Genomic DNA, 20,704 nt, shown 5'->3' with positions numbered 1-20,704 from the left:
GGCCACCGGCTGGGGAAGTGGGGGTAACTCTCATCAACCCTGGAGCTCCTCCCACCCCTAACCCCCACTTTCACCCCTTTCTTCTCTGGGGCTGGACTGTTTCACCCCGTCTCCAGGCAACCGCCAGGCGCGAGGCGGGACGTCATTTCCTGAAGAGCCCGCGAGGGGGGGGGTGCGGGGGGGTTACAGAGGGGGAGGGGCAAGGGGCGGGGCCTAGGCTGGGCTGGCGACAGCGACAGCGACGGCGTCGGAACTCACTGGAAGATCGGCCCCGGGCGGCTCAACAGTTCTCAAAGTCCGGGCTCGCGGCCGCGCGGCTCCGTCTGCGCGCGGGCGGTCCAGGGGCGCAGGGGTCCCCGGGCTGCTTGCATCCCGGGGCTGCCTTGGACATGCCTCGCACCCCCTGCCGGACGTCCGCGCGGCTCCACCCGCTGCGATCCTGGAGACTCAGGGTCTAGAGCGCCGCCCACCCCAATTTATGACTCCGGGGTCCCCCAGCCCGAGAGGAACAGGCGTCCCGGCTGGGGGAGCCCCGGGTATGGTGTGACGGGGCGATCAGCTTTGCTGCGCCCCTCCTGCCGGCTCCGGCCACTCGGGGTCTCTGTGCCCTCCAGAATGTAGCTGTTCTCTCGTCGTCCCCTCGGACTCCAGCCGCAGTCTCCGCGACCTCCGGGCTCCAGCCGCCAACTCCTTGTCCCTGGGGACCCCGCCGCCGTCTCCGCCTTGCCGGGACTCCAGCCGCTGTCTCCGCGTCCTCTGGACTCCAGCCGCCGTCTCTGCGCGCAGCCGAGTCCAGTTTCGCGACCCCCTCTGTCTTCGCGCGCCCGGGAATCTAGCATTGGTCTCCGCGATCCTCCCCAGGATTAAGGCACGGTTTCCGTGCCCTCCAAACCTGGACTCCAGCCTTCTTCTCCAGGTCTTCCCGGATCCAGCCCCTGTCTCGGCATCCCCCCGGCGACCCCCCACCCCCAGCTCCCAGACCCAGACTCCCAGCCGTGATCTCCGCGCTCCCGGGATCCAGCTGTCGCGCCAGTGCCGGCGAGTGCCGCGGCTGTCCCACCGCGCGCCCCGATTCCGCCCGGGCCTCGGCGGGGAGATGAACGCGCCGCTGGACGGCCTGTCGGTGGGCTCGTCCTCCACCGGCTCGCTGGGCTCGGCGGCCGGGGCGGGCGGCGGCGGGGGCGCGGGGCTGCGACTGCTATCTGCCAACGTGCGCCAGCTGCACCAGGCGCTGACCGCGCTGCTGAGCGAGGCGGAGCGGGAGCAGTTCACGCACTGCCTGAACGCCTACCACGCGCGCCGCAACGTCTTCGACCTGGTGCGCACCCTGCGCGTGCTGCTGGACAGCCCGGTCAAGCGGCGCCTGCTGCCGATGCTGCGGCTGGTCATCCCGCGCTCCGACCAGCTGCTCTTCGACCAGTACACGGCGGAGGGCCTCTACCTGCCCGCCACCACCCCCTCCAGGCAGCCCGCCTGGGGCGGCCCCGACGGCGCGGGGCCCGGGGAGGTGCGTCTGGTGAGCCTGCGGCGCGCCAAGGCCCACGAGGGCTTGGGCTTCAGCATCCGCGGGGGCTCGGAGCATGGCGTGGGCATCTATGTGTCGCTGGTGGAGCCGGGCTCTCTGGCCGAGAAGGAGGGGCTGAGAGTCGGGGACCAGATTCTGCGTGTCAACGACAAATCCCTGGCCCGAGTGACCCACGCTGAGGCCGTCAAGGTAGGGCTCTGCTTTGGGGTGAACTTCGGGGCAGAGTGGCGAAGCACTTCGTATTAGTAGTAACTCCATGCTGTGTGTCCTTAGTCAAATCGCTTGACCTTTCTGGGCCCCGTTTTTCTTACAAGTATTTCTTTAAAACACGAACATCTAATATTTTTTTTTGAGCAAATAGATACCAGGCACTTGGGACATAGTGATGGGCGAAAAGACATGGATCCTGCCTTCATGGGGCATAAAGGCTAGTGTGCGGGAGACAGGCATTATCAAACGCTCCTGCAAAGGTATGATTCCCACAAAGTGGGAAAAGGATTCTTACCAGCATTAAAAGAGATACTGTGTCTGCTTGGCATATGGTTAGTAATCAGTGGGCGAGCTCCCCTTCTGCTGTTGTTATTCTCATTATCCTGGAGGCTTTTGCTCCTGAAAGTTTTGTTAACTCCAGAGTGGTCCAAGGAGGCTGTGCTGGTGACCCACAGAGCTCTGGCCTGACCTTGATATTTATGGACCAGTCTGTGTATCCTGGGACAGGTCCCTCAGAACCTCTCGTTCTCCATTTGGACCATAAGTGTCCCTAACCTTGATGGAAAGGGGATGTTTGTCTGAATGTCAAGAATAAATCTCCCAGCCCCTTGAGAGTAATTGTGCTTTTTGTGTCTGTTAATTGAGAAAAATAACCTCATGACAACTAACTCTTAGGAATTTAACATGCTCTTTAAGAGGAATGTATGCGTTTGCTAATCTCATGCCCAGGGATATTGAAATTCTGTTGAGGCAGGAGATGGGACTGTGTTTGGTTTACGTGTGGATTCAGGGATGCTTTGCAGGCACATGCCCTGTGTGCATACACACACACACACACATACCCCACCTTTGTGTCAAGAAGTGAAGAGTTTTGGGAAAAAGGAACAGTGACACAGTTTGCTTCTGCAAGGAAAATGCTTCCCAGGGGATTGGGCAGGCTTGTGACCCAGCTTCTCACCACCCATCTCTCACTCCGGTCTCTGGTCCCCTCCATGAAGGTGTTTTGGACTCCAGCGGAGGGACCACAGGCTGCTGGGAGACACTCAGGCAGCAGAGGTCCCTGGGCTGCTTAATGAATGACCTGTGATCAGGTGCCTCTAGAGCTCATTTCCTGACTGTTCACCTGGGACACGACCATCCTCTCACCTTGGCTTCTCTCTGCTTCCTGACCTGTCTGACCCTCAGGGAGGCCCCGGAGGATTTTAGAAACTTCTCTGCTGCTCCCAGAAAAAGGCTGACGAGTTCACACTGTTTGGGGGTGCGGAGGATAAAGCTCCCTCTGGGTTTCCAGGCAAACATCCTCCTGTCTCCTCCCTGCCCCCCAACAGTTCATCTCTTCCCATTATCTGACATTCCACGTATTTTAAAAAAAGAAATAATCCATTAGCCTTTGATCCTGAAAGGTCTGGAGTTCCCAGATGACAAATTTATACTTGAAAGATATTTGATCCAAATGGTCATTTATAAACGTGGATTCAGTTTGAGTGGCAATTTAAAAGGATTCGGGTAGCTTAATCGTCAGGAGGTGATAGACTTGGGAAAGGCCTCAGGAAACCTGGGCATTAAAAACACCAAGTGCCCCTTCAGTTCCCACCCCAGACTCAGCCACGCCTCTGAGGCTGGAGCTGCTCCAGAGTTTCCGTTCTGCCCTCCCCATCTGTCGATGGCGCTCTGCATCTTTCCCCCAAACCTCCCACCACTACACCAAAGTGCTGCTGCCCGCGGGCACCAGGCCTTAGCTCGTGTGTTTATTCCTGTTGCCGCCAGAGTCAGACCTAAACTCACTGGGCACAGCTTTTGAAGCTCCAGAACTCTCCTTGCCATAGGGAGGGGTTGATCGGAGCAGAACAGCCCTTGGACAGGTGGGAGCCAGTGGGAGCCAGGCAGTTCCTTGTTCCTGTCACTTTTCCTGCACAGGCTGGGGGAACACCATCCTCTCGGGTGACCCGCTTCCTCCTGGCCAACACCAGACGTGTAACCTGCCTGGAACACGCCCCTTTGGACCCTTCAGAAGCAACAGGCAAATGAGCAGCTTTGTGTCACCTTAACTCCAGGGGCGAAAGGGGGACGGACTTTCCACGGGTGGAATTTAAAACGGAGGAGGCGGAACCTCATCTCAGAGGCCTCAGGAGCCCTAGGCATGCAGGATGGGTGGGGGTTTCAGGGACAGTTTAGAACACATGCAGCTATTGACACATTTCCACAAAATTCAGGGTGCCAAGTCCCCTTAACTGAAAGCCCAAAGAAGCCCCAGCTTCTCCACTAGGTACAAACTGCCTTAACCAGGATTTCTGCACTGCCAGCCCCTCTTTAAAAGCTATGGTGCAGGGATTTTTAACTTCAGGTTTTATTCAAATGGCATCAGTGTTTCTGCTTCTGTCCTTTTCCTGTTGTTCCTGGATACCACGTTGCCTTTAGTAGGAGACATGTTTTCCTTTTTCCTCTTCAACTGTATTTATTTATTTTTTGCTTCCTCCCACAGTTTTACTGAACTGTAACTAACTGGCAAGTTAAAATTGTATGTATTTAAGGTGTGTTGTTGCATGCTAAGTTGCTTCAGTCATATCTGACTCTTTGCAACCCTATGGACTGTAGCTGCCCGGCTCCTCTGTCCATGGGATTCTCCAGGCAAAAATACTGGAGTGGGTTATTTAAGGTATACAATGGGATATGGGATAGTTGACCACCTTTATATTGCAAAATGATGACCACAGTTAAGCTAATTCACATATCCATCACTTCACATGTTATTTTATTTCTGAGGTAAGAATACTTAAGATGTAAACACTTAGAAAATTTTAAGAATACAATTTAGAATTATTATTAATAAATATGGTCCCCAGAAGCTACCCATAACTGGAAGTTTCTACCAATATCTCCCCTTTTCCACCAACCCTAGACCCTGGTAACCACCATCTTCCTCTCTGCTTTCGTGAGCTCAACGTTTTTATATTTCATTCATAATTGAAATCATACAACATTTTCTGTGTCTGGCTTATTTTACTTAGTATAATGCCTCCAGGTTCATCTGTGTCATCACAAATGGCAAGATTTCCTATTTTAGTGGCTGAATAATATTCCATTGTATGTAAATATATGCCACCTTTACCTTCTCGGTTCACCTGCCAATAGACACTTGGCTATTGAGGCGATATGGCTTCAGTCTTAAAATTTTTATTCTTCTTCTGCAGGTAGAAAGGGGGAAAAGATCCTCTGAGCTTCTCAAAGGAGAGATCGCGCGCGCGTGTATGTATGTGTGTGTGTGTGTCAAAAGAAAATTAAATTTTAGAAATCAGCTTACTTAATAGTTCATGAATCAGAGAGGGTCACCTCCTCTCAGTCAACGGAAGAGATTGAATATACAAAGGTTCTTCCACTTCTCTGTCTGACAAATCAAGTATCCATCGTTACAGCAAATTTAGGGAGGACTTTATCCTCTGTCTGCTGAAGCTCCCGGCCCTCTCTTGAAGCCTATTTGCTAAATCAGCAGTGACAGGCGTGGATAAGGCAAGCCATCTACTATTTGCAATTATGTTGAAACGTTGGGTTTTTGAAAAGTCTATCTTGAACGAACAGGAGCCAAGCCAATACTAACAAAAAAGAAGACCTTTCCAAGGTTTTCAGCCAAAAATGCTTGATAAATTGGCCAAGAAGTCCCCAGACCACGGATGCTGTGTTGGACTCTGCTGCACATTTGCTGTGTGACTTTGGGCCGGTCACCGACCCTCTCTGGGTCCTGGGCGGATGAGCCCGGGGCTGCCCACGGTCCCTTCCAGCTCAGACAGTCTGTGATTTGCTTCATATGTACTACCCAGAAGGCATTTAGAAGTCTAATTCGGTGGGGGTTTTTTTGTTCTTTTGGAGTTGCTTTCATTGAAGGCAGAGTAAAGGAAGTTGGCTGAGGACTGGGAGATAAGAACCTTGGCACTCTTGGGTAGCCTGCTACGAAATCAAAAAACTGGTGGCTTACACACTGTACTGATAGGAACTTGACTGCTCCCCTCAGCCCAAGAACACCAGCCCGTGTGACTTTCCAGCGTACATAGAAAGTGACAGTAGGACTGTCGCGCTCACAGCACCACCCTAGGAGTATTCAAAATCAAATTCACTCACCCGCTTGGCTTGCCTTCTGAGTCCCTGATTCATGGGGTAGGAGAAAGGGAGGGGTATCTCCGTGTTACTGGGATGTGTGTATAAATGCCTGTGTTTCATCTCGATAAAAATCAAAACAGCTTCATTACAGTCTCTGAATTTCCAACCCCCCACCACCGCTGGGTACATCCAAGGAACATAATAGAATTCGAAATGTTCCAGAAGTTTGAAACAGGGGCTGGCCCTTTCATTTAATTAGAGTTATCACACCCTCCCTTCCTTCGCATAATAATCCAGGGAGAATCTGCCCATGATAATATGTTATTGTATTTGGTCCGGCACATTCTAAACGACACATTTGTCATTTTCACATTATACACGGTTAGCTGAAGCCATGACAAATTATTACCGCTTCCAACTTGGTGTCTGAAACTCAGCTCCTCCTTCCCTCTCTCGTTCCTGTCTTCCAGTTTGGAAAACCCTGGCTAATGTGTTCATGGGGACACACAGACTTTCCTCTGGCCCTGCATTCATTCTTGGGTCCTCTGAGTCCTGCCAGCCATGACAGGTTGAAAGCTCACTATTAATAAAACCTTTATTGAATAGATGTTTGCTTGCTGAATCCAGAGTGTGATGCAGTACCTTCAGAGAGTCCATTTCTTTAATTTAACCTTGTGTGTTTATTTGGCTCAAGTAGATCCTGAAGGTTTTAGAAAATGATGGTGCCTTTCAACTGGTTATTTACTGCTCAAATCAAAGAAGCATTTTGCAGGGTAGAAGAGAGCACCTTTTTTTTTTTTTCATAATTGTTATTTTTATAGTAGACGATTCCTGCCTCCTGACTTTAAGCTGGACAGGAAAGAGATATAGGAATCACTCCAGCGCTAGCTTCTCGTTTCTCTGTCACCCCACCCCCTCCCGACCAACGAGCGATGTTTGTTACCTGCCACAGATTCGTCATGTGGATGGAGCTGCAAAGATAAGTATGATCCCTTAACCCTCGACCAATTGGATTCTGTCCGTGCTGTTGCCTCCCCCCTCCGCCTGCCTCCAGCCTGTATGCACCTGTCAAGCGCACGCAGCCCCTCGCCTGCCTGTCTGCTTGTGCTCACCGCACACATGCTTCTCCGAGTTGTAATCCCCCTGCCGTCCTCCAAAGGGCTTTGCACTGAAGCAGTCATCCATGGGGATTAGGCTTCAACTGGCTTTCCCGCAAGGTTCTTTGATGACCTGGAAGGACAGCGTCTGGTCTCCACCGTTTAGGGACTCCAGACCAGAGGATTTGATGAGAAGAATGGCATTTCATGGCTAGAGGTAGCTGGAGGCTGCAATACAGATCTCTCAAAGCCAATTCTTTTTCTTTCTGTTTCTTTAAAAACCCCCAAGCAAGAATCTGATGTTAAGGTAGGGCTCACATGGACTTCTAATTGCGCCCCCCCACCCCCTCCAGGGTGGGAGCCACCTTTGCAAGATTCCTGGGCTGCAGACGTTGCCATTTTACTTTTCCAGCAGGGCGGATGGAAAGGATGCAAAGAGCAGGAAACAGACTCTGCATTCCGTTCCCGTGCACTCCTGGCGTCACTGCAGGAGGCAGCCCCGTGGGGCCGGTGCACTTGTATTTTAACCTTGCATCACCGCAACACTGTTGGGAAGAGAAGAGGCTTAGTGTGTGCCTATACTATTTGCCTCATGCTTTCTTCTTCCCAGGGGAGGCAGGGAAGTCAGGGGGCTGGTGTTCAAGGAGGTAAAATTGACTAGCCGGGAGTCACCAAGGGGATCAGGACTTAAGTGGCCCTTTTGCCTTACCTCCCCAGCCCGGAACTCAGCCCTAGGGTTAAACAACCATCCTCCTAGAAAGCAGTGCCAGCCCCCTGCTGGAAGGCAGGCAAAAGGCACCTCCAACTAAAATAAATAAAAAATAATAAAATAAAATAAAAATTTTGAAAAAAAAAAAGGCACATTTTGTGCCTGACATTCAGGGGTCTTTCAAAGGCTTCATTTGACTAAGTGGGGAGTCTGATGCTCACACATCCAGAGAAAGTAGTGTATTTTAGTCCTCCTGTCTTCAGGCACAGTCTTTTGTCCACAGGCGCTCTGAACGGCACTTACTGCACCCAGGCCACTGGCTGGTGCTTGGAAATCAGAGATGAATATATACAGCCTATGCCCTCAGGGAGTCATGAGGGAGACTTGGAACTACTCATGGACACAGGACACCAACTGCTTTAAGAGCAGAGACGTTGGCTTGCCTCTGCGTCCCTGCCACGCTCTCAAAGGCATCGCCCGCTCCCACACCCACCCCCCACCCTGCATCCATCCTTATAACCTACTTTAATTTCCTTCAGAACATGTGTCACTACTAGAAGGACATTTTACTGTTTATCATCTGCCTTCCCCACTGTAAGTGAGCTCTGTGAGAACCGAAATTTGATCTGCATTGCTCACTCATATACCCCAATACCTCCATGGTGCCTGGCGCACAGTAGGTGTTTTAATACATAAATAAATATTTGCCGAATGAATGGAATGCTCTTACTACTAATGCCGTGCTGGAGAGTTCAGGATGCCTAGGTTCCTAAGTGTAATAGCTTAAGAAAGTCTGGGGGTTGCAGTGTAGTGGGTGCTGGATAGAAAACTCAAGGAAAGCCATCGACTCTGGTGTGTCGGGTACCAGGAAGCCGGCTGTGTGGCTGCAGGCAGATCATGTGACTCTCTGAACCTCAGCTTTGGAACTGTGAAATGGGCATAGCTACCGCAAAAGAGTTGACCACACCTTAGCCGCTAAACAACAGCAATCTCCCACCTGCCTCCTTCCCAGGGCTGTAGGGATCAAATGACTGAACAAGTGTGAAAACATTGCTAAGTAGGAAACTGTTTCAGTGAAAAGTCAAAAAAAGTGTAGTCTGACTTGGTGGGCAATAGCTTTTCCCATTCTCTACCCCCCAAGTCTACCCTATGAGACCCCTTCAGTTATTTTATTTTTCACTTTGCTCTTAATTTTAAAATCACATTCCCAAAAGTGGGTTATTTCCACAGCCTGACTGTGTGAGCTTCCAAAATAGAAGCACTTATGCATTCTGAAGCAATCAATGAACCAATTTTGGGTGAGATATATCTTCTGTATCTTCTGTATTTTTGTTATTAAAAAAAAAAAAAAAAGAAACACCGTTCTGGCGGGTTTCAAGAAACCTCAACATTTTAGGTGAAGGGCAAGTTTCTGTTAATCACATGTGTGTTTCAAAGCTGCTTTATCTGAGAATGCATAATTTCTTTTTTTTCCCCTTCTTCTTCTTTTCCAGTCCCAGCCCCTTTGCCTCCTTCCCCTTTTGAGAATTTGTGTTCCTGCTGCTAAACTGGCTGTGGCTTTGCTTCAGCTGGCAGCCAGTTTCATAGTTATTTTTCCTCTCTACCTGAGTTTTCATAATATCAGCATTCTCTCAACTTTGAATGCAAAGCAAATACATCAGCCTCCCATAAACAGGTCCCAAGATGTCCTCTTTACAGGACTTTAAAGATGCATGCTACAGGGAAGAAGAGAGTACAGTGACATCAAAGGTGTTTTCAAACATCCAGGAGTTGGGGCCTTAGAAGAGGTGATTCACAAATTAACAGGCCCCCCTTGTTTAGTTGCTAATTCATGTCTGACCGTTTTGCGACCCCATAGACTCCACCAGGCTCCTCTGTCCATGGAATTCTCCGAGCAAGTATACTGAAGTGAGTTGCCATTTCCTTCTCCAGGGGAGCTTCCTGGGCCACTGATTGAACCCACATCTTCTGCCTTAGCAGGCAGATTCTTTACCACTCAGCCACCAGGGAAGCCCAGCAAGCACCCTAGGCAATTCTTAACCACTCTGAAGTTTGGAAAGCCTGTCTTTCTTTTGGATTCCACCCCTCATCCCCTCCCCACCCCCATTTAGTCACATAAAGATTTGATCAGAGACGTGGATCCATCCTGTCCCCATCTTTAACTATTTCAGAGCACAATTCCAGATGTGCTAGGTCAGCTGATATATTGGAAAATCAAGAGAAAGAAGGTCTGTACCCAAGAGGTAGCTTTTGGAGATAGACTTGGGTTCATCTGAGAGTGTACTTGGCTGTGACCTTGGGCAGCTAACTCCCTTTGCCTCTCTGTGACTCAGACTCCGCCATGGGTGATCCCGGCTCACCGCCCTCACAAACGGGTTACTGACGCTGTTGCACATCAAAAGTTTGAGAAATAAGGCCATGGAGGTCCCACTGCAAGAAATGAAGTGAAAAATGTTATCGACTGAATTTGCTTGGCTTTGAAAGTTTTTTGTTGTGCCTGTTTAAAAAAAAAAAAAAGCAAAAATGCATTTGGAAGAAAATATTGGAACTTGAGGCTCTCGTGTTCCATCGTAACTGTTTGAATTGCAGAGTCATTTACTGAATGTAATCAATATTCCCACATAGACAGTTTCTTTAAAAATGTAATTGCTCCTATCTGGATGTCAGCATCTGCGTTTTCATTTTGCAGCAGTAATCAGGCCCAGGGGTTGAGTGGAATTGTATGTCTCGACCTCCCTTAAAAATGTGGGGAGGTAAGATAGACGCGTGGCCCAGAGGCCAGTGTGTGACAGCCCAGCCTTGTCCCCCGGTCAGCTGTGTCCCCAGCCTTGTTCCCCAGCATCCTCCCCTGATGGGCCCCCCAGGGGCCCTGATGAGGAGGCAGAGGAGAGAGCTGTTTTGCAGAACCCATTTCAGCAGTTAATACAGGTGAAAGTGGTAACTTGACAACATGGGCATCCACTCTTAAAAAAAAACAACAACTCTGCAATTTATTTGAACCACTTCTGAAATGGTGTTCTAGGCTTCACTAAGAGGTTTCTGATTAAGAAGAGAATAGAAAAGTGATCCAGCTATCAGAAACTTTGCTCAGAAGTAGCTGGGGATGGGTTTTCCTTCTTCCATTTCTGTCTTCCTGGCCCTGTATAGAGGGTGTGGGGTCCTTTGGTGTGTCTGGACCCAGCATCATCATTATCCTTTTCTTCTTCTCTTTTCTGCCTCCTTCCTCTTTCTTCTTGGGTTCCCCAGCCCTCTCCCAGATTTTTCCCCCAGCTCTCCTGAAACCTCTCCCCCTTCCAAGAGTTCCTCCAAATCCTGAGATTATTAAGTCAACTGGGCATGTCAGAATGTTCAGGTAACCCACAAATTCCTTCCTCTTTCCCCCCAAATGTCTGTCTCTTCACCCATCTTCTACCTGTGTCATCTCTGAACAGGATCTGTTCCTCCTTTTGGTGTATTCATTTTTGTTTATTTTTTTCAGCTCTTCTGTAGTATTGAGAACAACTTTTATTTGCCCTGGAAGCCCTGGCTTATCTCTGACCCTCTGATGGCACCTCTGTTGTTGTTCAGTCATGTCAGACTCTTTGCGACCCCAAGGCCTGTAGCACACCAGGCTTCCCTGTCCTTTACCATCTCCAGGAGGTTGAACTCATGTCCACCAAGTCGGTGATGCCATCCAACCACTTCATCCTCTGTCATCTCCTCCTCCTCCTGCCTTCAATCTTTCCCAGCCTCAGGGTCTTTTCCAGTGAGTCGGCTCTTCGCATCAGGTGGCCAAAGCATTGGAGCTTCAGCTTCAGCATCAGTCCTTCCAGTGAATATTCAGGCTTGATTTCCTTTAGGATGGACTGATCTGATCTCCTTGCAGTCTCAAGAGTCTTCTCCAACACCACAGGTCGAAAGCTTCTCCACGATCCCTGTCCGGGATTGCACCCGCCCGTGGCGAGTTAGACTCTTCCGGCCTGACCTCTCTCCAGCAGGTCTCAGACCACTCCCCCCAACCCCTTTCACCACTGCCAAACTGCAGAGGCCTCCCTGCTGTCTGCCTGTCTGTCTCCCATCTTGCTCATCTACCCGCCAGCCCATTCAGCGTCCTGGAGGCAGAGTGGAACTTTAGAAACTTGGGTCTGCTCCCACGGTGCTCTGCCTAGCGCCTCACAGTGGAGCTGGGAACCTGTGGGGCAGAGGGTGAGCTCCTGACCCTGACGTTCGGACTGCTCATGATCCGATCCTTTTTTACCCACAGACGGTTCTTTTCCCCAGCTGTGCCGAAGTGTAGTTCACGCTTGGTCAGACAAGCAGCAAGGCTTCGTTTCTCTCCACCCATGGCCCCATGGCCCCAGTGCTGCCCGCTAGCAGACCTCCACCTGTGGGAAACCTTCTCTTCTCCCCCCGCCTCCTCCGGGTAGTGGCTTCCTTTTCTCTGGTCATTACACAGAGTGTGTGTTTCCTAGTGCTGCTCTGAGGACAATAATAACCTTTGTATGTATAAAATTCATTAAACATCGCGACAGCCTTATTTATAGGTACCACGTTTGTTGCTTCATTTTGCAAAACTGCCAAGAATTTGTCACTTGCCTGTTGTCACCAAGATGGAAAGTGGCAGAGCCAGGATTTAAAGCCAGGTTTTGTCGACTTGAGGGACTGTGGCCATCACCCCAACACCAGGGAGAGGGAGCATCCTACTGTGCTTGAATCTGGGTTCTGGAGGCAGACATTCCGGGTTCCAAGCTCAACTCTGCCACTTGGCACCTGTGGGGTCTTGAACAAACTTCTTAACCTTTCTGATTTTCAAATTCCTCTTCCATAAAATTGTGATGGAAAGAAGAGTCAAATGGCAGACAAGTTACTAAGCTGCTGTGTTCCTACACTGTTCAATTTCCTCCATATTGATGGCCTTACCGGTAATGTGTTGAAGCACTGTGCATATCGATTCATTCGAACATTGAATGATTACCCACTGTGTTGGGGTCTGTTTTCCTGCCAAATGATGTTCTACTTGGTATAAAATATGTAACACAAGATGCTTACGAGCTTGCAGGAAGGAGCACAGTAATGCTTAGGGCCACATGGAGGGTCTTCTGTGTGGATCCAGGAACTCTGCTGGGGCTTCGCACACTGACTTTTCACACAGCCCCCAGGGAGAGGAAACAGCATCTGGAATAGGAAGTGATCGGCCGCCTGCATACAGATGGGAGGTGATAGGCCTAAGATTTGAACCCAGGTCTTTCTGCCTCCAAAGCATCGCCACTGCCCTCGACAGCTTCTATTAATAACTGAGAAGTGAGACGTATGAGCCACGGTGCTGGTCAGAGCTGGGTCAGTAAACGTACGTCTTTCCCCCAATTTTTTCCACTTGGCAAGAAAAGCTGCAAGGAGCCAGACAACCCAGGCTGAGGCCGGCCTACTCCTTCCCTGGAGATCTCTGTGCATGTCATTGACTGGACGTCAGGTACAGAGGTGGCCCGGCCTCCCTGCCTCTTTCCTTGTCCCCTCTCTTATCTCTCTCACTATGCCCTGGCCTTTGTCAGGATTTTATTTTATGCATTGTCTGTGGAAATTCCTTAAATAGATAACTGTGACCTCAACTCCGCCCCCACCCCCATTAGGATAAACCCGTAACTTATGAAATCATCTCACTGAACGGTGGAGGCTTGAGTCTGTCTTGCCGTCTGCCCTCTGGGCAGGATGAGGACAGAGTCTGCCGGGCCTTTCGTAAAAGACTGGTGGCCGTCAGCCCCATCGCAGACTGGGCGAATCAAAGGCCATTTTCTTTAGCTCATAGGAAACATGAGGAGCAGAGGAGTCTGTTTGAGCTTTTAAAATAACAATGTGTATGTGTGTGCACAAGTGTGTGTATTTTGGTGACCTAAGAGAGATAAGGTTCCGTTTAGAAAACGTAGAAACCCAGAAAAACACAAAGGAAGAAACCTGAAATCTTGATAATCCCCCCTTAAACTATCACTGTGGACAATTGATCCGTGTCTCTTCAGTCCCCTGTGTGTCTGTGCCTGTAAATTTGCCCTGGGAACCTCCTAGAAAACTGCCATTCTTGACTAGAACATAGTCATGAAGCCTGCCTCTTTCACCAAGACTATGTATCACAACTGCTTTCCCACCTTAATAAATGTTTCTTGAAAATGATTTTTAATGCTTGCATAATGTATCACAGCAAAGAGGTACATGATTTATTTAAATAATTTCTTCTTGTTGGACTATTTTTTTAAAACCATTATCTTTATTTCTGCTTTAAACACCTCTGTACATTAATACTGAAGCACATCTCTAATAATTCTTTGGACTGCCTTTCTAGAGGTGGCATTGGCTCCGGGGGTAGGCAGATTTTTCAGGCTTGGGAACTGTTGCCAAAGTGCTCTTGGGGAAGAGTCTGTTTTTTTCACAGTCCCTCCTCCAACATTAGCAGTGTATGAGATGCCTCATTTTTCCCCAACCTTGCCAACACTGGATATCATATTCCTTTTCCATTTTTGCTAATTTGACAGACAAAATGTATCCTACTCTAATTTGTTACTTAAATAGTGAAGTTGAACCCCTTTGCATATTTAGTGTTTGTATAGCTGTAAATACATATATAAGGGTTTCCAAAGTGGTTCAGTGGTAAAGAATCTGCCTGCCAATGCAAGAGATGTGGGTTCCATCCTTGGGTCAGGGAGATTCCCTTGGGAAGGAAATGGCAACCCACTCCAGTATTCTTGCCTGAAAAATTTCGTGGACAGAGGAGCCTGGTGGGCTCCAGTCTGTGGCGTTACAAAGAGTCAAATGTGGCTGAGCCACTGAGCACACACATGTACATATAAATGATGTATGGAATATATCATATATTAAACACATACGTACATAGATAATTGCTGTTGGTTTAGTTGCTGAGTCTTGTTGGACTCTTTGTGACCCCATGGACTGTAGTCCGCCAGGCTCCTCGTCTGTGGGATTTCCCAGGCAAGAATATTGGAGTAGCTTGCCATTTCCTCCTCCAGGGGAATATTCCAGACCCAGGGATCGAACCTGCATCCCCGGCACTGGCAGGAGGATTCTTTATCACTTCCCATCTGTGTATCCACTCGTGCACTGAGAAAATGATATTGATAGAAACTGATTTTCCTGATGGATGGATGTGCTATGGACATTGATTCTGGACAACAAACAGTCCATTGCAAACCCATCGAGGTGCATCTCATGATTATATCTATGACTCCTAGAATGTTATTAGTTCCTCCTTAAAGGAAAAAAGAAAAGAATAAATAGACAAAATTTAAGAGAACATTTGTAAAGCAATTTACTTAAATTATAAGAGACTAAAAGCCAGGCTTAGTGGATAATTGAAGAATTGAATTAAAAAGGAATCAATATCTTTCTGAAATCAGCTCTGTCCTCATCTTGTGAGTTGTTTTGCAAAGGGAGGATCACTCTGTCACTATCTTGTAAATTTCTCATGTCATTATCCCCAAGGACAGCACTTTTTCCCCTCCCTTTGATCCTCCGCGTTTTTCCTTTTCGCCCAGCCTTAGCTCACTCAGACATTTAGGCGCAAAGACGCTGGAGAGCAGGGGCTTTGAAATGTCAGGTGCCCGTTCCAGCCTTTGGGATCCTGGCATTCTCAGCACTGGAGCAAAGATTTGCTTCTGTGTCTTCACACTGGAGCCTTTGGAGAAGGTCAAACTCATAAAGAAAAGAGAAGGAGGGGGATGCACAGTTGATTTTGGAAAATCTACTCAGGTTCCAAGGCAAATCTAAACATCATTAAGAAAACTGAAAAGGGGGAAAGAAGATGTCAACTACTCATCACGTCTCTACCACCTCCCCTGGCCTGTATCTCTACGCATTCACATTTTCCCAATGGTTTAATTACCTTCCCCCTTTCATTTTTGCTTCCTACGTATGTGGTCATGGTGCCTCCTGACCTTTATGTGGAGCTGCGTTTCTGGGAGGTGGTTTGGTTGGGTTTACACAGTTGCTTGCAGTTCAGTTGATTTTTCCCTGCATGCAGCAGCTCAAGGTGGTGAAGTGGCCTCAGAGAGCCAGAACAGATGGGCCATGTCAGGGCTCATCTTGGTCTCAATCTAGCGTCCAATGGGTATGCAGACGTCAGGTACATGACAATGAGGCTGCCCTTCTTGGATGCAGAGTGAATTCTTACCACACTGCCACCCGATTGATGTCAACACTCCACAAGAATTTAGACGGACGGTGTTTGGACTTCTGTTTGTAAATGACGTGCATTCTTAGACCAAAGTCAGCAGCAGCAAAGGATTTCTGAGAAGTGGAGGAACATAGAGAGGTAGGATGAGAAAGCCCAGTTACTGCCCAAGTGTCTGTGAAAAGTATCTCTGCTTCCAAATGCATGTGGAGGAGATCTAATCGTCGAGATGGCCTTTAGCATTCATTCATCCGCTTGGCAGTTGTTTTATTGAGCACCTCCTATGTGATTGGTGTGATTGAACATCCTCTTTATTTACTTTAAACTTTTTACTTTGTATTGTGGTATAGCCAGTTAACAATGTTGTGATAGTTTCAAGTGAACAGCGAAGGAACTCAGCCATACATATACATGCATCCGTTCTCTTCCAGACTCCCTGTTTGTTTATTTTTTAAAATTGAGAGAATTTATTATCTTCATGAGAGAGTAATAGAAGGTGAATTTCCAGGAGTGAGATTTGGGATGCAAGAAGTAGAAGTGAGCAAAGAAATGGTTGACACCTTTTAACTCTTTGTATCCCATCTCTGTGTGTGTGTGTGTGCACTCAATCATGTCTGACTCTTTGAGACTCCATGGACTGTAGTCCGCCATGCTCCTCTGTCCAGGGGATTTTCCAGGCAAGAATACTGGAGTGGGTTCCATCCCCTTCTCCAGGGGATCTTCCTGACCCAGGGATCGAACCTGCATCTCCTGCATTGGCAGGAGGGCTCTTTACTGCTGAGTCACCTGGGAAGCCACATATCCCATTTACTTATTTGTTAATGTATTTGTAATTAATATTACTTCCTATTTCAAAAATAATTGAGTGAGTTAACCTAAAAAGCATATCGTGAAAGAGGCAGAGAGATCAGAAACAATATTGGAAAGTGTATTGTGTGTGTGTATGTTCACACCCATAGGCATGTGCGAAGTGGTACCTTTATAGGAGTGATAGTACATATTCAAATGGAATTCTGAACTTCCTAGTAACCAAGGCAAAAAGAGAAATTAATACATTCTTTTAGATTCTATAGAAAACTCATTGGTACCTCAGCAGAGGTAAAATTCCTCATTGGTACTCAGTTTCACGAGGAAGCAGGTCAATTTCAGGAGGAAAGCAATTATAGTTGTATTTTTCAGTGTCTCTCATTTTACGTGGGATCACCCACAGTCTCCTATCTTTCATATTTACTGATTTACATATTTACTGATACCTCTGGTCACTGATACATTTGGTCACATCTGTGACCAAACCAGAATTTCCTGTCCTCTCTGTCGTGAAAGATGTTGATAAAATAATCACTTATATGTAAGTTGAGTATGTTGAGGTAAGGCTTCTCCAGTGGCTCAGCAGTAAAGAATCTGCCTGCAAAAAAAAAAAAGAATCTGCCTGCAGTGCAGGAGATGCAGGAGACACAAGTTCAATCCCTGGGTCAGGAAGATCCCCTGGAGGAGGGCATGGCAACCCACTCCAGTATTCTTGCCTGGAGAATCCCATGGTCAGAAGAGTCTGGGGGGCTACAGTCCATAGGGTCGCAAAGAGTCAGGCATGACTAAAGGGACGGCGCGTGCATGCACGTTGAGATATGGACATTCGGGGCGGGCAGCAGCACATGTAAGTCTCCTGGAGCACTTGATGCTATAAAAAGGCCAGGAGGGCAGGAGAGGAGGCTGGCCGGGCCGCAGGGTTGACCGTGTAGGCTGGAGGGCACTGGGAGGGCTTGGGGCAGGGCAGGGACAGGGTCCACCTCGTTTTAAAAGGATGTCCAGATTGCCCTGCAGAGACTAATCTTGGAGGCTGGGAGAGGAGGCTGGAAAGCTGTTGCAGTTAGTGGTCCTTGTAAGAGGTGATAATTAACACAGGTAAAACGTGGTGCAGAGGAAGGCGCTCTGAAGACAGAGTGTTAATTAGGGCTTTACTTTCTCATGACATTAAAATATGCCACAGAGACAGCGTCCACACACCAGTTTCCGCCCTCCCTGCAAGTGGGGCTGAGCGAGGAGGGTCTTTTCCGTGCCTGTGGCTGCACCTGGGACCAGCTCAGGGTTCAAGCGGCCTAGGTGTCTCATTTACTTACAGCCTGTCAAGTCCAAGCCCCCTTTTCAGGCCCTCTCCTTGTCCATATTGTGAGGCTTTGACGTGGGGTTGGCCTTGTGTTATCTGAACTTACTTTAAAAAAAAAAAAATTATCTGGCTGTGCTGGGTCTTAATTGCAGCACGCAGAATCTTTTAGTTGTGGAATGTGGGATCTACTTGCCTGACCAGGGATCGAACCTGGGCCCCTGCACTGGGAGCCCATAGTCTTAACCACTGGACCACCAGGGAAGTCCCTATCTGAACCCTCTTGAACTACTGGTAAGAGATGCATGAGTTTGAAGAATCCAAGATTCAAGTTCAAGCCTTGCGCCTCTTCCTCTTTATGACCTTGCATAAGATGCCTGACCACCCAGACAGTCTTTCTTCATAGGTGCAGTGGGAAGAATAAAACGCATAGTCATCACTGTAATTTTGCTGCAATCAATAACATTAACCCTCATCTACTGGGCACTTGCTATGTACCATGCCCAGCGCCAGATCCCTTGTGGACGTGATCTTGTCTGTCCTTTGTCCACTCAACTCCGTGATGGTGGGCACGCATAGCCCCACTTAACAAGTGAGAGGGCTTTCCTGGTGGCTCAGCAGTGAAGGAACTTGCCTGCCAGGCCAGAGATGCGTGCAGGAGATGTGTGTTCGAACCCTGGGTCAGGAAGGTGCCCTGGAGAAGGAAATGGCAACCCAATCTAGTAGTCTTGCCTGGAAAATCCCATGGACAGAGGAGCCCGGCTACAGTACGTGGGGTCACAAAAGAGTCGGACAGGACTTAGGGACTAGACAGCAACAACATAACAGGTGAGAACAGTGCAGCCTGGAGGGCGTAAGGAACTTGTCTGAAGTCTCGTAGCTAGGACGACGTGGTCCTCTGTCTGGGAACAGTGTTCTAGTGAGTACGTCTATTACTCTGAAACTCTTGAGGGGTCTTCCCCCTAAACCACCTTTTCATTTTGATGTTTTGCAATACAATGCTTTCGTCTCTAGAAGGAACTGGAAGATAGAGCAAAGACTTGCATACACTAGGGCATTTCTGGATCCTGTGGAAGAAGGCATGTAGGAGGCTGGACCCCTGCACCAGAGTGAGCTCTGCTTCGGGAAGAGATGGCTGGAAAGCCCTCACTCAGTCCCATCCGCAGTGCCCAAAGATAGGGGGAATTCGGGCCTTTTACAGACTCCGCTGTCACAGTGCTGCCCCCCCGCAGGTCGTTAGAGGAACTACACAGAGGGGGACAGCGTTGCATATGAAAAAACAGTCTCTGGGATTCCACTTTTCTTTGGTGTAGAAAATTGGATGCAAATATAAATATGTTATTGCATCATTGTTCATGCTGGCAAAAACTGAGATGCAACACAAATTTTCCAGCAATAGGGGAGCTGGAATTCAGTCGTGGTGCATCTCCACCAGGGAATGCCATGTATTCTGGGAAGAGATGATCTTTTTAAGGAAAGATCCTCAAAATATGTTTTTTTTAGCTGAAAAAAAAGATGTCAATGAAATGTTAAGCATGAGTCAACCTGTGCAAACCTCAGGCAGCAGTAGTTTTGTATGCGAGCATCCATGTGTTTGTAAAATGTACAAACCGAGGACAGACACCAGAGTGTAGCGGTGGTTGCCATGGACGGCGGGTTGAGACTTCTGCTCTGGGTTCTCCGTAGTAATAACAACACCTAGCCCTTCTGTACCTCTTACCTATCTGCCAGACACTAAACACTTCATGCATGTTAACTAATTTAATCCTCACCACTGCCCTGTGAGATAATACTACTATTATCCCATCTCGTGCCTGGGAAAACTGGGACACAGGCTGGCTAAGTAACTTGCCTGGGGTTGCCGTTGGTGAGTGGCAGAGCCAGGAACGGAATCCTTGAAGTCTTGTTTCAGAGCTGTGGCTCTAAACCACTACCCCTTCTGCTTCCCTGAATTCCACGTGTGTCTGAGACATGGATGCTCACGTGAGTGTGAACAAGCGTGGGATGGTGATCCAGGGCACCTGGGCCCCAGGCCAGCGCACTGCTCTTTCTGTGGCCTCTTTTTGACAAATTCCTTGGGCTGCCTAGCCTCTTGAAAGCCCAGTGGATATCTTGAATGAATGAGCAAATGAGTGAAATGAATGAATGGGTAGTGAGTGGAGGAGAAGGAGCAGGAAGAGGGTATAAAGAAAACAGAATAGGCAGTGTGCCTCAAGGAGCTTGTCTTGAAGTCTTAGAGACAGAATGTATGAAGGTGATACAGAAGCTATAGTATAGATGGCAACAAAAACATACAAGTGTGCCGGCTGCTCTCGGAAAAGGGAAGTCAGTCACTGTCTAGGAAGGCTTCCTGGAGGTGGTGAGAAAGGGGCTGAGTGTCAAAGGCACGGCTGATACGAGGAAGTATCGATCCAAAGAGAGGATGTTTCTGAAGAGGAGGAAAGTTGGGAGGGAGAGGCTAGAGTTGCTCAGGTATTTGCGTCCATGCAGATGAGAGTTTTAGAGGTTTTCTAGGGCTTCTGTTTAGAGAAGGAGCTGGCAGACCCAGGAAAGGAATTCACACGCCTTTAGCACCTATTCTGTGCCACGTACTATATTGTTGTTCCTCAGTCGCTCAGTACTGTCCCACTCTTGGCAACCCCATGGACTATATAGCCTGCCAGGCTCCTCTGTCCGGGGGATTTCTCAGACAGGAATACTGGAGTGGGTTGCCAATTCCTCCCCCAGGGGATCTTCCCGACCCAGGGATCGAACCCTTGTCTCCTGAATTACCAGGCAGATTCTTTACTGCTATGCTGCTCTATGTACTATCTAGGTA

The 20,704-nt window shown here is 48.6% G+C and overlaps 1 protein-coding gene across 2 annotated transcripts in view; it reads left to right on the top strand.

Annotated features, from left to right (window-relative positions):
• The first annotated feature begins 217 nt into the window (after positions 1–217).
• The window catches only part of WHRN (whirlin), an 89,008-nt gene continuing 68,521 nt past the window's right edge, over positions 218–20,704 (top strand). For both annotated transcript variants that reach the window (XM_043453052.1, XM_043453049.1), the window contains exon 1: positions 218–1,714. In XM_043453052.1, the coding sequence (XP_043308987.1) occupies positions 1,097–1,714 (618 nt within the window). In that variant the 5' untranslated portion in view covers positions 218–1,096. The remainder of the gene's footprint in view (positions 1,715–20,704) is intronic.

The sequence above is a fragment of the Cervus canadensis genome, chromosome 30, assembly GCF_019320065.1.
Source record: "Cervus canadensis isolate Bull #8, Minnesota chromosome 30, ASM1932006v1, whole genome shotgun sequence".
NCBI classification, from domain to species: domain Eukaryota; kingdom Metazoa; phylum Chordata; class Mammalia; order Artiodactyla; family Cervidae; genus Cervus; species Cervus canadensis.
Note: the sequence above shows the minus strand (reverse complement) of the source record. Positions and strands in the feature narration are given on the sequence as shown.